The sequence below is a fragment of the Scomber scombrus genome, chromosome 21 (assembly GCF_963691925.1).
Source record: "Scomber scombrus chromosome 21, fScoSco1.1, whole genome shotgun sequence".
Lineage (NCBI taxonomy): Eukaryota > Metazoa > Chordata > Actinopteri > Scombriformes > Scombridae > Scomber > Scomber scombrus.
The window spans coordinates 1,257,708-1,275,865 of NC_084990.1; the positions used below are offsets into that span (position 1 = coordinate 1,257,708).

General features: G+C 39.9%; 1 protein-coding gene across 1 annotated transcript in view; it reads right to left on the reverse strand.

Annotated features, from left to right (window-relative positions):
• Positions 1-473: 473 nt before the first annotated feature.
• The window catches only part of LOC134003639 (caveolae-associated protein 1-like), a 31,382-nt gene continuing 13,697 nt past the window's right edge, over positions 474-18,158 (reverse strand). Inside the window, exon 2 of the mRNA XM_062442895.1 lies at positions 474-4,773. Coding sequence (XP_062298879.1) covers positions 3,886-4,773 — 888 coding nt within the window. The 3' untranslated portion in view covers positions 474-3,885. The remainder of the gene's footprint in view (positions 4,774-18,158) is intronic.

The following is an 18,158-nucleotide window of genomic DNA, read 5'->3' on the forward strand; positions in this document are numbered from 1 at the left end:
CACCCAGCTGTGTGTCAAACTCAGAAATCTGTGTGCGTGTGTGTGTACGCGCGCACGCAGAATACAGCTAATATGATTGCAGAGTTAGTGATTCTGTATATGATACATGGTATATTGCTCTGCTTTCCAATTGTTGTAACCTGTAACTGTGTTTGAAGAGATTCAAACACAGTTTTTATCCTACAGCTATTACCACACTCAATGCTGCTAAATAAATACTGTTTACTACTGAATGTGCAATGACAGGAAGTAACCTTGTGTGTGTATGTAGGTAAACTTGTGCTGTTTTTTATGTATAGTATTTATTGATTATCTTTTCTTTTAGTAACTATTTTATATTTTTAGTATTTTTAGTGTGTTTGTGTGTGTGTGTGTGTGTCACAGATCTACTGTATATAGGCCTACATTTTGTAATCATCAGGTTTCTTTGTGTCCTGTTGTATTTTCTTAACATTCCATAGAAACACAGAAAATGTGAACCAAACAGCTTTTATTCATTAAATCATTAGTGGTTAAGCAATGAAACATTATACAGGAATCAGTTTCCAACAAAACAAAAGCAAGGAAACAGTTAGGTGTGCACTACATTTTGAGTTCGTAGGCCTGAACACAGCTGTATGATGTTACTGCTCTGACAGACATGGTATTGTTAATCCACTTTGAAGGGATGACCATTAAACCACCAAAATATTTCTCTGCCATTATTTTGCAACAAAACAAGTTAGAATACCTTATTCTTGCTTACATCTAAGTGTGTTAATGTCATTTGTTGCATTATAAAATCTGTGCATCTTGGCCCTGGAAGCTGTTCTAAATGCAGAGGATGTGCAGGCAACAGAAAACAAAAGGCTATCTGGTAAGCATAATCAAAATGCATTATGATCTGCATTGGCAGTGATTCACATTATATAAACCCCCCCCCTCAAAAAAACCCCAAAAAACTGTGATGTGTCTGAGCGGGAAACTAAACTTTGACAATACAAATGCTGTGTGGTAGCCTTGGGCAAAAGTTAAGTAAAACTTTATTTTCCCTTACTTTGGATTCACAAATGTATCATCTGGCTGTATCTTTGTTGGCCCTTTGATAGACTGCTTATCTGTACCCCCTCTGTCCAAAGTATGCCGAAATAAATTCCAATCCACGCTTCCCCGAACTGGATTAATTTAGAAAATGCATCGATAGATGGGAATTTATCTTGTGTATACTAAGAAAAAGATGCAGGCAGAGCAGAACATTCGAGAATGAAAAACATTAACTCCTGAATTCATTCTTACAAGGCACTCATCATAGACCACAAGTAGTGGAGAATAGATAAAAACACATGTATACAACTTGTTACAAACAAGTAAATGTGGATAATAAAGGAATGACATTTTTGAATGACAACAATTGGACACTCTGGGGAAATGTGTCTTTAATCTGGACCTGACAAAAATCATAACGAGATGAATGGACACTAGGGGTCAGTAGCAGACCACAGCAATAAATGTTTCTTGAAACTTCTGTCCTGTGAGTAGACCTCAAGAGGACACAGTGTGGATAACAGGCTATATTGAGACTTGCTGAAAGTATTGGTCCTTATGTCATTTTATGAAACACACCTTTAAATAACACATAACACGTTTAGGAAGAAACTTCTTATGAGAAAATAATAGAAGTGAATAACATTGGTGAGTGCAATGTAATGGACCTATAAATGAGCTGTCTCTACTTTGTGTTTTTCAGACCTTCATTTTTATGGGTATTAGTGACTTGTTGGAAACACTGGCAGAACATGTTACATAAGAATATTACATGAAACAAGGTGTGCTGAAAAGACAGCTGTCAGTCTACATTCTGTCAGAAATGAAAAGGGGATGACATCAGCCTTGTGTAAAGTGTGATCACATACAAAATCATACACAAATATTTAACTGTGAACTCATCAAAACCTAGAAATTACGACAGAATCACTGTGCTTCTAAATAGTGAGTAAATTTAGCACAGTAAAATAACACTTCAGTATTTAAACGGATGAAAAACGAAGGGGTGAATTCATATTTTGTGTATGTGATATTTAATATTTCTAAAAAATAAGGGTATGAGTATGAATATGTACTCTGTGTTTATGAATAATTTGACCATTGGGAATCTGCAACCCAACAATCCATTAGATCATTTGCTTTATGTACAACAAATACTATTGAAACTCAATGGACAGGAGAAAAGTCATTTCCATATTCTCACCCTAATAGATGTGAGTGGTTAGCATTCTGATTTAAAATAAGCAACAACAAAGTAAATCTTGAAAAATGTACACTTTCTTGCAAGGGGAGTGATGGTGTCTCCCCCTAATGATCACTTGATCATATGAGTTCTGCTATTGCCCAACCCCACCCCACCTCCAAGTTCGGCCCACTACAACATTTTTTTAAGTGTCTTCTTTCTTCTTCTTCTTTTAATTTTAATGATCATCTCCAGCACCAAAACACCAAAAGACTCATATTGTAAATATGGAGAGATTTTCATTAAGCCCATTAAGGTTTGACTTTTTAAAGCACCCAACATATAGTTGTTAAAGAATAATTCCATATTGTCCCCATTATTTATGTTTGGGTGATTATACCCATTGGTAATAATAACATTGTACTTACCAAGTTAATTGTTGAGATTTGGGAATATGCCAACCAATGGCATGACAGGAAGTACAAGGCCCTACTACCCTCCAGGTGCTCCACCCTCTCTGTGGTGTGTTCAGTTTTTCTAAGCCAGAATACTACATGACCCTGGATTTGCTGTGCGGTAATTTGATAAAACTCAAATTAATTTAAGAATGTACAACATGGAAGCACAACACTTAAACCTTGATTTCAGAATAAGCTGTGACACATTGTAAATGTGTTAGCATGCAGTTGTCTATTTACACATCTAGCAGACACAGAGCAACATGAGTATTCCATTATCCAATATTCAGTCTCCTTTTAGTTCTGGTTTGGTCTCCACCAACTCCTGAGAAAAACTAGTGTTTCTTTAGCTGCTAAATGCTCCACTATGACCACCAGCTATGTCTGTCTGTTGTTTGGTGCTGGGCAGGTAGTACACTGTGGGTTTATTGGAGCCTATTAGCTGAAAACAGTTAACTGCTGCTGCTGCTGCTGAAAAAAGACACTAGTGAGAGCGGAGAAACCTGACCTAATGTAATAAAGTTCGTAAAACCAAAACAATGAGCTGAAAGAGGCTAAAATGAGCATGGAGTTTTAATTAAATTAGCACAAAGCAACTGACACAGAGTAAGACAGGAGTTTTTGCGGCCCCTGAAGTTCTTGGGCAGTTATCCACTTTGCCAGGTTGGTAATCCAGCCTTGGGTGTCCTTGATAAAAAAGAAGTCCATCGGGGCAAGAAAGGGACAGATGATCAGACAGTTTATTTGGAAGAGAAAACAGGGGTCTAAGGTAAAAAAATATTTTCCATTTCCAACCTCCTGGTTCTGCTTTGGCCTACCATACTGTTGTGCTTGCATATGGTTTTCCTCTGCGATGAAGGATAATTACATATTAGGTGGACTCACTTTCAGTTTGGCCTCCAAGCAAAGACGTCTAGATTACTTTATGGACTGCTGGTTTGGTTTGGTCTGATCATCTGACTGATCCATCATACTTTGTTAAAGTGATCACCATCATCCCACCATGTTCCAAGATATTAACAATTACCTTGGTGAATATAAAGTTATTGTCTGATAGGAATCATGGCCAAAATCAAAAAAATAAGGCACTAAGATGTGATAAATGGGAATTATTCTTTAACTATCTTCTAAATCCCCACAATTGATTCTGTTTTTACAAAAGAACCTCAGGGTTGGTGCAAGAAATTTGGTTATGGTCATGGCAAATTCCTTGTTTTTTATCTAGTCGCTGTCTCTGTCTCTATCCTCATTCTCGTGCAGGGCTTCGTGGCTGTCCTCCTCTACTTCTTCTTCTTCCTCATCAGCCTCTTCCTCATCCCCTCCTCCATTCATCATTTCCATCTCAACTTCTACTGCTCCCTCCTCAACCTCCCCATCCACTCCACTGAAGGGGTCAGCATCCTGGGACACCTCCACCATCTCAGTGCCTTGTACCACCTCAACGGCACCCTCACGGATTTTCTTGACATGGAAGGTGAAGGGGGGCACCTTGTACACAGCAGTCTTGGACCGGGCATAAACAACATGGTCAGGTGTGAAAGATTTCTTCACCTTGTCACGGGATGTCTGCATCTTCTGCTTGCGCTCAGGGTTGACACTCATGCGTGTTCCAAGTTTTCCCATCTTCTTTTCAATGTTGTGGCGTGTCTTCTCCAGGTTCTCCTTGGTCTTCTGTTTGGTCTTCTCTAAGTTCTCCTTGGTTTTCTGTCTGGTCTTTTCCAGGTTCTCTTTTGTCTTCTGCCTTGTCTTCTCCAGGTTGTCCTTGGTTTTTTGTTTGGTCTTCTCCAGGTTATCCTTGGTCTTTGCCCTGGTCTTATCCATCTTCTCCTTGGAGAAGGCCATCTTCAGGTTTTGTACACGTTGCAGGCTGCTGCGCTTGATGCGCTCAGCACGAGACTCCTCAATGGTCTCCTCAATCTCCACCCCCTCCTCATCTGATGACAGGTCTACATGAGGTCTGTCTTCCTTCTCTCCTTCTACTCCTTCCTCTCCAGCACCATCCACAGCTTCCTTGAGCTCTAGCAGGCTGCCTCCCCTGCTTCCTGACACAGACTCAGAGACCTTCATGGATTTAGAGATACTGAGTCTTGAGGGAACTTTTGTTTCATCCTGTAGAGAAGAGAACATAAGGAATGTTAATCAAATTAAATGTGTTTCTCAAAGTTCAGGCAGCAAGAAGAGAACCTTGTTTATGCTTTACATTAAATTATGGTCCAGGGCGGCCAATGACATTTGGCACATAAACAGTTATTTTGTTATCCACTCAAGCAAAAAACAAAACATAACATATTTAACCATAAAAGGTTGAAGTAAATGGAAAATAGTCATATTGAGATATGAATCTGCACCAACAGCATATACAGTACTCATGGCTACATGGCGCACATGGCTGTGTGTTTGCTAGCACTTTCACAGAAGAATTGCCAGTGCCAGAGTTGTGTGTAAGCCCAACATTCATTCTCCTTCTTACTTGATTTGGTCTCTACCAAGTCCTGAGAAATATATCTGGCTCTATGTTCACTATGTTCACCAGCTACACCAACTTTGTCTGTCTTCTGTTTTGTGCTGCTCAGGTAATGTACAGTAGGTTTATCAGAGCTTTTCAATGAAAATAGGCCACCTGCAGCTGCTGGAACAAGGTTCCTCAACAAGGTTCACTCTCATGAACCTTAACAAGAACAGTAAAGTTGTGAGGTGTAAAACCAACAGTGAGTACAGCCGAGGGGAATTTATTCTCTCCCGTAGCTAATTTAAAAAGATGTGTAAGTGCAGCTTTCAGTTTGAAATTAGGTTTAGGTTTATGTAAAGGTAAATCTAGTCTATTTATATTAGGCTGAGGTTAAGCAGGTGGGTTAGAATTAGAATTGGAATGTCTTCATTGTTATGCGTGTATGTCTATTTGTGCATTTTTCTTTCTAAATACACAGGTACATACAGGCTGTCTGAAGCAAGGAACATGACTCACTCCTCAATGCTTGCTACACAATAGAGGAATTACAGGCCTAAACAGAGATGTGAGCTGATTACATTTGGCAGAACCCGAGGCCTAGTGGAATCGGTAAAAAAAAAAACACCAAAAAACTCTAATTTTAAAGAAAGAAATCACAGCGCAAAATGTAATTGTCAGAAACAAAGGAATGAAAACATGGAAATGGAAATATCAGAGGGAATCAATGGATGCAGAGGGAGGAGAGCTCCAGGATATTCCCGTCAGCATCAGGGTGGGTTGGTCTAATTGTGTTGGTCTCTGCATGTTCAGACACATGCTCTGATTCTCCCTCATCTTCAATTCACCCAGAAACACTGTAGCTGGTTACAATACAGACACATGAACAACCCTGCAGGAGAGAGATGGTATGACAGTTTTTGGTACTGTAGATAACCTAATGACACACATGAAAGTAATTGAAAGTATGTTGCCTACAGCTACGCATATTGTGTCACAAATTAGTTTCAAGTGCTATGTATTATGTTCTGAAGTGATGAAAGGCACATCTCAATATAAGGTATTGTAGGTCTACTACTCCTAGAAATGTTACGGTGACCTAAGGGGCTGATTGTTATTTACGAGAGGTATACACATTTAACTTCAGTATGGTGATGGGACTCACAAAAAATGTCTAAGGAAATAAAGCCTTCAATCTTGCATATTCAACTTGTGTTGGAATATGAAAATAATGAACACTTCCTGACAAAATGGATTTCCACTGGAGAACTGACTGTCCACAGTCATGACCTAGCCTGGTTTCACTTGTTTAAATTACTGCCTACATTTCCTGTTTTATTCAAAGATTTAATCAGGTCTGGTGGTACGGTTGAGATCATTAATCAATCAATCAATCAATCAATCAATCAATCAATCAATCAATCAATCAATCAATCAATCAATCAATCAACCAATCGTACAGTATCTTATCTATATAACGCCAAATCAACAAAAGTTATCTCAAGGCACTTTTCAGATAGAGCAGGTCTAGACTGTACTCTTTAATTTAATGTATGATCAGTGGAGATATTCAGGTTGTTGTAAGTTGAGTTATGTAACTATCAACTCTTATAGTGATATACTTTTTTGATGAACATGAAAAATGGTAGGATAACTTCTCCTAGCAACAGTATTCACAAGAACTTAAGTGACAGATCCATCCGTCTGGCATCATGGAAATGATGGATATGTCACTTATGGTGTCACTTGCTCCCAAAACAAAATAACCTCCCTGTTTACAAGAACACAACATAAACTTAATGCCAGGCTAAAAGAAGAAAGTAAAACAACATGTGATGAAGCCTTTTGAATTGAGTGGCCTTTCCTCTGGCATCTCCACAGGACTTTAAGTATAGAAAGTCCATTCTGGGTGTAATGAATCTTGCAACCTCCAGAGGCCACTAGCTTAGCTTTGGACATTTAGTCTGGTTACATAAATATCTTGCTCAGCACAGTTTTTGGGCCTCCCGTGTAGAACATCATACACAAGACATAAGTAAGTATGACCTGACTCCTCCTAACCTCGACCCGCCCTGATAAAGCATTCCTGCACAGCACCACTCCATATTCTTTTCCCTCTTCCATTGTCTATTCCTCCATTCCTCTGGCCCTTCCATCTCCCACCCACCTTTCTCGCCTTTTCCCTTTTGCATTCCAGATGAGGAAGCTTTTCTTTCCCTTTCTCTCAGGTGCCCCCTTCACCTTGTAAATACAATGCTACGGCTTGTTAATGAAGGGATGGGAAGGAGGGGTGAGGAGAGGGGGTTCTTTCCATTACGGCAAGTTCTCATCCAATTGGGCTCCTGAATGTCTGCATGAGAGCCAATACTTGGTGTACGTATTGTCTTCTCCTTTCCCTCTACACTGCCTTAATGATCAAAACAGGAACAGAGCGGAACCTGAACAAAGGACATGGGGGGGGGGAGGAAGGGGAGGTGTGGAAAAGGGAGATACCTTTCTGCTGTCGTATGAGTCGAGTAATAGCACAAGTGGGATGATGCTTCAGAGTCTTGGAAAACCATCTGCTAAGCAGGAAGATGATAGCATCAAAGTGTTGGCTGGAAGGTGGAGGTATGGGAGCTGAGGCGGGGATGGAGGAGGGGGTCTCGTGTCTATTGTGTTCTGCAGCAGTGTGATGGCGGTTTTATGAAGGTATTGTATTGCAGTATCTTGGGTAAACTTGACCTTGGATGACAAACCCAGGCTTTCCTGAACAGCTGTGTTGACATGCGGGCGTGCTGGAAAATACCTGCCTCGCTTAAATTCATTACATCTTGTTATGATCTCAGTGACGATGTAGAGGGTGTTGTAAATCGTTTAGACAACGTGTGGTCCAAGTCTTTAACATGGCCCCACAGTTTGTCAAAAAAGCTATGACCACAAGTTGATAATGGAGTTCAAAGTTTTTGTGATTTTTTTAATATTTCACTTGTACTTTACAAGCAAATTGACATTTTGAGAAGAAGAAGAAGAAAGAAACTTTAGGGATTCAAGTGAACCTTGGACATTTGAGGGTCTGGGTCAAGTAATGTTCTGTTTTCCCACACATATTATTGGGTTGTTCAGAGGCATGTTAGAATACTGGACACCTTGGGCCACAGAGAGGACCCTGACCTGACTATTTTAGAGTCATTTTAGGCTTCATCGAATAACCATATTTAACACAGACAAAGGAAACCGGTGAGCTTTTAATTTGGATATTTATCCCTTATATTTAATCTTTTTTAACCCAGTTTTAGTCCAGCTTTTATTAAACTTAATTTTTGATTTTACCTTTATTTTGTCTTTTTAGTCTATTTTAACCTAGTTTTTACTCTAACTTTTCTCTCTTATTCTACCTATTTATTTAATTATTTAATTTATTTACTTATTTTATAGAAATGTTCTAAAGATTTTATCATTCTTAATTTCTCTTGTGTGCATTAGTCAAATATTTTGTTAATTTTTTATGTTATTCTGTTTTATTATCAGCTTGTCAATCAACTAATTGTAAAGCACTTTGAACTACACTAGTCTGTATGAAAGGTGCTATATAAATAAAGTTTGATTGATTATATTTTAGGAGCCTGGACATAGCTACAGTATGTGCAGTAGGAAAGCCTGGGAAAGCCCATTCTGTCAGCTCAGAGTTGAGGTCACAGGGTAATGTGTTTGCATAAGACATATTCAACAGGAGCAGGGTAAAGGAGGGAATTCTGTCCTGTGTGCGTGTCTGTGTGTGTCCAAAGTGCATGGAAAGAGTGTATGGGGGAAGTTCACGCATTCACCTTGCTGCTGACTTCCTGACCCTCCTAATTTAATGGGACATTGTTCTCCACGGGTCCACTGCGCCAAAGACAGGAAGGTACACTAAGAGCCATGGAAAATAGACGAATGAGGTATGCGATGGTTATGTGTGTTGGTGTGTGTGTATTTGGTTGTCTAGGCAAGGCTACGTAGAGTACAGGCTACATTTTGCCTTTAGGTCTTGCAAAACATGTGCAAGAGATCATTTCCATATCTGGTTTTGTACTGAAATTACAAAATGACAGTTGGGAGGGAAGTTAATTGCAAAACACAGTGAACCACAAAGTGTGTGTGTGTGTGTGCGTGTGTGTGTGCACGTGTGTGTGTGTGTGTGTGTGTGTGTGTGGGTGGGTTTCAGTAACCTCACCCACCCCGCTAATAAAACATAACTAAAGAAGCTACATTATTGAATTATTGACATTAACTTTGCTTCACTTTCTTTCTGTCTTTCTTTCCTCAGTCTGTCAGTGGTGGAGAGACTGCTGCAGTGACTCATGGCTGGTGGAAAAGTCATTCATCTGAGGGGTGTTTACAGTGCTTTTACTCTGGCTCTCGCCCTCCAACAACCTGCCACCCACTTTGTGTGTGTGCACGGACGTATGAATACTCACACTATTTAGCTCTCTGGAATAATATATTACATAAGTGCATTGTTAACAATACTGCTAATATCCCGGATATGATCCTGTGGGGCAATGTTATCAGAGGAAACTGAGTGCAGTGAGGCCATATTACAATTTGTTATTTGTAAGGGAGATCTAGTTACTAATATTTTTCAGTGGCTTTCATCAGATAATCGATTGTGAATACATTATAGAGTACAGCACAGTTACATCCAAGCTATCCATCCAAGGTATCTCTGTCTCAAGTTCTATTCTGGTTTTGGTTGATGAACCAAATGACCAAATACCATACCAAATGTGGGTTAAATGTATATGAAACATGTCTGTGTGGAGCTGGGGCTGTGTCCTTGATATTCAGCCACTCTGTTATCTCTGGCTGTCTGGTGTCTGCTGTATTTCCCACTATTTCCCACTCTGCATGCTCTGCTTTGCATTTCATTGATTCACATCATATTTTTCTGTATTTTTCCTGACCAACTGCTACATAACTCCAGTTGAAAAGGTGCCTGCACACATGATAGACACTGATCAGACACCCAGATACGGTGTTTATCTGCCAGGTTTCTATCAGAGCACTCCAGGTAGAATATTCACGTTCCTCAAAACCAAGATGACGTTGATGCATGCGCAGCACGTAACCAGGAAATACATTGCAAAAAGGGATCAAAATTGATGCAGCAGAACTGGAGATGTTGTCTTGTTTTTTTCCACTCATTCAAAACCTGGTACTTTACCCACAATGCAACGTGATCTCTGACAGTTTGACCAGATATTTGGGTGTGTTCTGACTGACTAATGCAGCTGCTAGCCTCCAGCAGAGATGAGGACTACAGAAGTCTGCTAACCTCACTTCTTTCTAAATCCACACCATCAGTTTCTTTTCATTTTAAAACTTTTAGTCTCCAGCCCCAACTGACGCTTACTCAAGTGACATCACTGGAGGCTGTTTATCAGATTTCACACAGCTCCTAACATACCACTTTGAAACACGCTTATGTGTATTTCAGGTGCGGCCTATAGTTCTTTTAAAAGGGTAACATCGGGGGTGTGTGTGTGTATGTGTGTGTGTGTGTGTGTGTGTGTCTGTGTATGTGTGTCAGTTGCTGAGATCAGCTGGCTGATGCTCTGTGTTATCAGCACAACGCAGCGTTTCTCTTTCATGGAGAGTGTGCATGGTGACTTCTGTCTGTGCAGCACAACACAAGCTTTTAGGCCTGAGCTCCAACACTTTTCACCCTTCAAATATTTAGGTTTTTGCTGTTAGCTGATGTAATCTGATGTTTCTAAGTAGAGATGCTTTGTCTGATTGGTTGACATTTGCTGTTAAAATAAAAAAAAGGGGGTGTGCATTGTTGTCTACCACTGTGTATTATATAATATCATTGGGAGGGCTTGGCAAAACACTGCAGGGTCATCTGGCAGTGTTGGCTAATCACACACATGCCAGCCCAGCACACATCCCTGGTGGAAACTTGTAACCAAGGTATTTGACTGTTTCCCTTGTTGTGACTAAAAATAAAACAGGTGCCACTATAATAACAGAAATTCAGAAATGTCTTCGAGGTGTCCTGCAGAGGAAATGGCTAAAGTTTATATCTTGGTGTTTGTCATCATCATCACTTTTTCAATTTTATCTTACATCATGACATTTTATTATACATCATTATTTACACATCACTTAATGTCTGCTTTCATGTCTGTCAGTCCATTTCCTGAAAGTCTCCTTTCAAAAATGCTTCAGCTCCTTCATGTGGGCATAATATTTGGATTTTCTGGGCGTAGCCAGTGGTGAGCTGCTGTGGTTATCAACCAGTGCTGGGTAACCATAGCAGCAACAATAATGCCAGAGTGGTTACCTCAGCCAAGTCTGTCCACGTGTTGGAGCACTTCTTGCCTTTTGAAAAGTGTAAATTGCATTTTTTTATTTCACCCAAATCTGTGCTTACGTTCCTTATGCGATTATCATAACAGCAAAGTTTCTAATGGCTGTTTTATATGAAGTCAACAAATAAAAATTATGCCAGAAATAACCATTTTAGATTTTATTGTCTCTACTTAAAGTCAAAAACATTTAGCTTTACTTCAGTTTCTATGGAAACTGTGTGTTTCCAGATGAAAGGAAAAAGCAGCAGGCCTATTACTGGAGGGATGTGTGTGTGTGTTTGTGTGTGTGTGTGTGTGTGTGTAAGTGCGCGCGTGTGTGTGTATGCATGCACAATCCATCTTTGTGATGTGCGTCTGTGTGTGCATGTGTATTTTCTAGTATGATTACATAAATGTGTGTCTTTGTGTAATGACAGTCTTTGTGTGTATACGCAAATGTGCACTTGAGTGTGTGAGTGTTTGTGGGACAAATAGCATGAGTAGCACACCATGGAAGGTTTCCATCCTCAGCCCACACTGCAACCCCTCATTAGCCTTGTGTAGAGAGGGAGAGAGAGAGAGAGAGAGAGAGAGAGAGAGAGAGAGAGAGAGAGAGAGAGAGAGAGAGAGAGAGAGAGAGAGAGAGAGAGAGAGAGAGCGAGAGAGAGAGAGAGAGAGGAATCCTGCTGTAACACACCCCTCTCTGTTTCTGTTTTCCTGTTTAAACTCAAACCACCAAGAACTCCCCTACTGCTGTGGAAAAGCCAGGTGCATGTGTGTGAGTGCGTGCATGTGTGAGTGTGTACTGTAGCAACATCTACACTATACTGTACAAGTTGTATGCATGAGTGTGCATTTCATACACACATTACACACACACCCACACACATACACCCACATCCCTGCAATGAGGGGATTTTCCAGTAAATCCAGGAAAAAAGGGAATCCTCATGATACAATTGCTGATGTAAAGAGGAACTGAGGGCAGTCTGGGAAGCACATGAGGACACTCCCTTTTTGGAGGATTGGAACGACAACACGGTCCTATTTACTAACTTTTCTGGAACTTTTGATCGTATCTCATTATCTTCAACCTTAACATTTGTCAATTTTTCATGGAATTGTAGCTGTTAAGATTGAATTTATTTCCTAGAGACTTTAAGGACTTTAATCACTGTGAAGATCATGGGATATGATTGAAAAGCCCCAGAAATGTTCTAAATGGACCATGTGTTGTTTTCTCAACTGCTGTTTCCAAGCAGCAGCAGTTTCCAGACAACTTAGGGGCCTCAACTCACTTGACTCATACACTTTATAGCTGGTGAGACACAAACAAAAAGAGAAAAGGGGGAAAATCAAACATCTTCTGAAGGCTTTTTTAATTCTAGATAGCTTTTCTTGGCCTCACAAATATTCCTCTTCAAAGAATTAATTACACAGCCATCTAACAACAAAAGGCTACACACAACACCACACCAATCCAAGTCCTGGTGAGTGCAATGGAAATAATGATGGAGTATTTGGAGCATGGTCAAATGGAAGAGGGGCTTTTAATAAAGTGGCAAGAACAGGGAAGTCTGATTGTGTATTGTATGTACTCGCAATAATTAAGTGAGAGGTCGAGTGGCAGTAATATGATTTTAAAAAATGAGATATAATAAGGTCAACAAACGTGTTGTTTTTAAGTCTTAGTAGCAAGCCTAAGTCATGTTTCACATTAGTAAAGTGAAGTCCATCTCAAGCCACCAGTCGACACAAGGCTCAAGTCAGCTGAGCCAAATCAGTTAACTGCAAGTCTTTCAGGTCTCGGAAAGTTGGTCATTAAAATAACATGAGATTTAAACAAGATCCTTTCACCCCTCTTGCACCTCTGTATTTCCCTAATGCTCTTTCCTGGGTTTTGATTTTGTTTTTATTGCCTTAGCTGCATATTCCCTAATTCATCTGTCATTTCTAAACTGTGAAGATCCATGTAACTAAGGTCCAATATAGTGTTACATACTTTTTTTTCTTCTTTTTTTTTCTTTTTCTTCTCTTATGTCATTCTGTATGGTATATGTGATTTGCTTGTACTTGCTTGTATGTTTTTTGTATACCTGAGACATTGACATTTCAATGCTAAGTTAAGGTGCCCAATGCCAAATTGCTCCCAATGGTTGTGCCAACATCCTCAATGGTAGCTTGCAACCATAGGTGTGTGAGTGTGAGTGTGAGTGTGAATGGGTGAGTGAGCAGCAGAAACACTGTTAAACACTTTGGATAAAAGCACTACATAATAAATATGAAGTTTGACTGGAGGTGCTTTACACTGACTGTTTGATACTGTTGTCTAATGAAAGCCAATAAATATATCATTTAAATTCTAGACTGGCTCCTTTGGGCGATGGATTTGTAGGCATACGCTGCTCTAACTAGTCAACGGACGTTTTCAGTGTGAGCACATTTCTCATTTTCTGCCATGGGAAAGAGTGTGATGGTCACACACAACATAAAACTCTGGGGAGAGAACTCCCTACTCTCCTCTGGTTTTCCACTTGTCCCCTTTAATCAGAGACATGCGACTAGAGGAAGAGAGAGAGTTAGAGAGAGAGAGATTGCTATATAAAGTGATGGCATGCCACAGGTCCCTCAGGGGGAAGAGAGAGAGGGATGAGTCACCAGGCCTGTTGTTGCACTGGAGCAACCTTTTCTTCCCTTTTCTTTCTTTTTGTCTTTCTTTCTGTCTTTTTGTCTTTTTTAAATTTCCTGCCATTCTCAATTAATTCCTACTGGACGTCATTCCTTCATCACTGTCTCTGTTTTGTTCTACCCTCTGTGGTTTCCTTACAGTCACTGTAACAGATGAGTAAAGGTGGATTCTCAGATCAGTTAGGAATGAGGCAGATCAGCGTCACAGCTCCATGGCAACACAACAAATATTCTCAAGGCTGTTGTGCGCCAGATAATCTCACTTTCTGATTCACATTCACATGTTCCAGGATGTTTTTACAGACACTGGCAAACAGCACAGAACAAGGCAAAGGAGGCGGATTACTTCATTTGTGATGATTTATGTATCTTCTTGAAGGAAGCCATTGAAATGATCTTACTTCATAGACTAATATCCAATCTGTACACCGCCTTTCTGAATTCAAGTTATGGATGTTTTTTCTCCTGCAGTACATTATGGAATGGAATGTATTAATCAGAAATGGAGAGAAAAAACGCTGGTGCTTCCAGTAGTTTGTGCAGAAAACATAATATACTCTCGTTAGCATTAGTCACTGAAACTGCATCTGTACTGAATGTGTGTCTGTGTGTATCATTTTTCAGCTAATTAAGCATAAGAGATAATCCTACTTTCAAAGTCTGCAAATACAAGCACAGTAACCATGATCTAAGGTGAACAATCATTTGTGGGATTAAACGATGAAAGCAAATGTATACTTCTGCTCCATTGTATGTTTTACTCAACTACATTTACTGAACTGCTATAGTAACTAGTTCCTTTTGTGCTAGTTACTAGTGCAAGCGATGTCAAACTCAAACTTGTCTGAAGCAGCAGAAAAATTGGTACTTTTCTGCAATGTTCGTACTTTGCAAAGTTATCCAGTGGGCCGGAATGGACCCCTTGGCGGTCTGGTTCTGGCCCGCAGGCCATATGTTTGACACCCCTGCACCCCTGTGTTGTGTACACAACTATGATCACATGGTAACCTGTGCCCTGGTCAGAGATGCTGCTCACTAGTACACCATGTTAACTAGGGCAGGTTAGTCATGTTGTTGAGCATCATTTTTCAACTTGGGTCAGAGCCAGGCTAGCTGTTTCCCCCTGCTTCCAGGCTAACCATATCCCAACTACAGCTTTTTTATTTATTTATTAACTTTTATTTATGAAGGTAAGTCACCCTCTGTTTTGCAGTACTGCCCTGGTCACATTAACACAGTGGGGATCAGGGGCTTGCTCAAGGGCACCTCAGTGTGGTAATGAGGGATGAGGCAAGTGCTGCTTTTCCACTTTCTTCACTCAAATCTATCCTGCTGGCTAATGATAAGGTTGTTTCTCTAACCTGTAGGTCACCACTGCCTAAAAGTTTCCCTTAACACGACATACGACTGATGTAAACCTTCTCATCTCACTCTTGGAAAGAACACAACACCTTGAATCATTCTGTTATTTACATTTTCATCTCCTCCATGCTCTCCTCTACATTAATGTTACATCTCTATATTGTAACTAACATCTCCTCTCAATATGTCCTACAGTGCTTGAAGGCAGCACAACATGTCTTTGTCTATTTAGGATGTGGAGCTTCAGACCTCAATAGTTTGCCTACACATCTTGTCTGCTTAATCTTATGAACTTTGTAAGGATGCGTACATGAATCTAGCACTATTAAAGATTTCTTGAAATGTTTCCAAGGCTGCAGACATGAGTGTGTGAGGCAGCTCTGTGCTGTTTTCACTCTCACTGCAAGACACAGCTTGCCATTGTCGACTATCACTGGAGGTTGTTTTTACGACATACTTTGGTTCGGGGGTTATTCTGATCATGTACTTTCATGTAGGAGTGCACAGAAACACACACACATACACACACACACACACACACACACACACACACACACACACACACAATCCTTTGTAATGAGTAAACACCGAACCCCATCATTAATAATTCCCCTGTGTAGATGATGACATCCATACGGATACTATGACTGTACCATTCTGCTGCCAGATCCAAGCCATGTGAACATATACACAAGATGAGCCTCCCATTCTTAAATATCACTTGTACTCTTTTGAAGTTCCAGTCACAACCTACAGACTTCAACTATAAAGTATTCGAATGATTGGATGAGCAGCCAGAGTTTAGCCGCCCTGTCTCCTGTCCACTCTGGCCCTCTCTGGCCCTCTCTGGCCCTCTCTGGCCCTCTCTGGTTCTATGTACAGTTCCCCAAGCTTGACTAACAGGAAGCTGGACAGTGAGGGATGAAAGCAGCCGTTCCCATGGCCACCCTGTGTTGCTCTTTCCAATAACAATGGAGGAGGTTGGTGTTTATAGAGAGATTTATGGAGCTGCAAAAGAAGTGGCTTCTTCCTCTGCTGTTTGCTCCCTGTACAATGTATCCTCACTTTAAACTACCAGGAATGCTGGCCTACTGATGGACACAGTTATGTATTGAATCTCAGAGTGGCTATTCGTTTTTTTAAAGGGTGTAGTGATTTAGTATTGCACTTCCATAATGTTGGCAGACAAACTAAAAGAAAACTTGTAAGAGTCAGCGCAGCAGAAGTGAACATCCTGACTTAAATCTCGAGTATTCCTCCACCTCCCATAATGTACCATACACCTTCCCATGATGCTAAGATGTTACACCTGTCTTTAGTGGAGGAATGGTGCAACATTTTTGGGAAAAATGCACACTTGTATTATAAAGATTGGAAGCAAGCAGGACCAAATAGTCTGGCTCTGTCCAAACCCCAAATTACACCTAACAAAAACTCTAGAGCTCACTAATAAATATTATCCATTTATTTAAACTATAAACAAACAGAAATGTAAAAATTACTATTTGTGGTTTTTGATGGACAATATTTGGTGGGTTACCAGTTACTGTGAGTCTTGTCCTCACACCAGAAGCTGGACACAGTGCACAGAAGCACTGGCCAGATGGATGAACTGTTGTTTGAAGAGACACCCAACACCTAAACGCCCTAAAATCACAAACTGTCTGTTTTACATGGAATTGATTTAACAAACCAGTCACCCTACCAGTCACCAAACATATGGTCTCAGACAGCACTGCTACCTGGAGGCTGCAGATAGTATGCTTATGCACTTTTTAATGTTCACTACTGTGCAATATCAGTATTTCATGTATAATACTAATTTCAGTTCAACTGTGCAATAACATTATCAACTCAAGTATATTATCACTCAACACAAACTCTTGTACATCACAATGATTTTATTATATTCTTGCTGTTGTATTTATTATTTATTGTTTTTATTCATTTTTTTATTGACACCCTTCTATTTTACTGTCCACTTTGCTGCTGCAATAATGCAAATGTCCCCATCATAGGACTAATAAAGGGATATCTTATCTTATCTTATCTTATCTTATCTTATCTTATCTTATCTCATCTCATCTCATCTCATCTCATCTCATCTCATCTCATCTCATCTCATCTCATCTCATCTTATCTTATCTTATCTTATCTTATCTTATCTTATCTTAATCCACAGTTACCTCTGTCCAAATCTAACAGCCCTGGATAGCAAAAATTCAGCTCCAGCTTGATGATGAAAGGAACTTAACAGAGCATTGTATGACTCATTGTGGAAAAATGTGACACCTTGAGAAACTGAACAAATTGGAATGGAAGATGAAATTAAAGACCTAAAAGAGCTTGTTACAGCAAGCAAGGCAGAGGCTGAAAATGACTGTTTCCACTGTGGAATCACACAGAGATTACACTTAAAAATAAATTGTACATACTGTACATGTATAAAGTAAACTGCATCAGTAAGGGAGATTCTGAAGTCACATCCACAATCACCGGAAGTAGTCCAAAAAGATTTCCCCCCACTGTACTGAGCATTTGAAATAATTGGGATAATAATCTAAATGTCTATTATCTGTGTGTCATTGTCCAAATAAAAATGGAGAAAAAAACTACACAGGATGTAACAATGACTGGAGTCTTATCTCAAGATGACAAGATCCTCATATTGAGCTTTTGTAGGTATT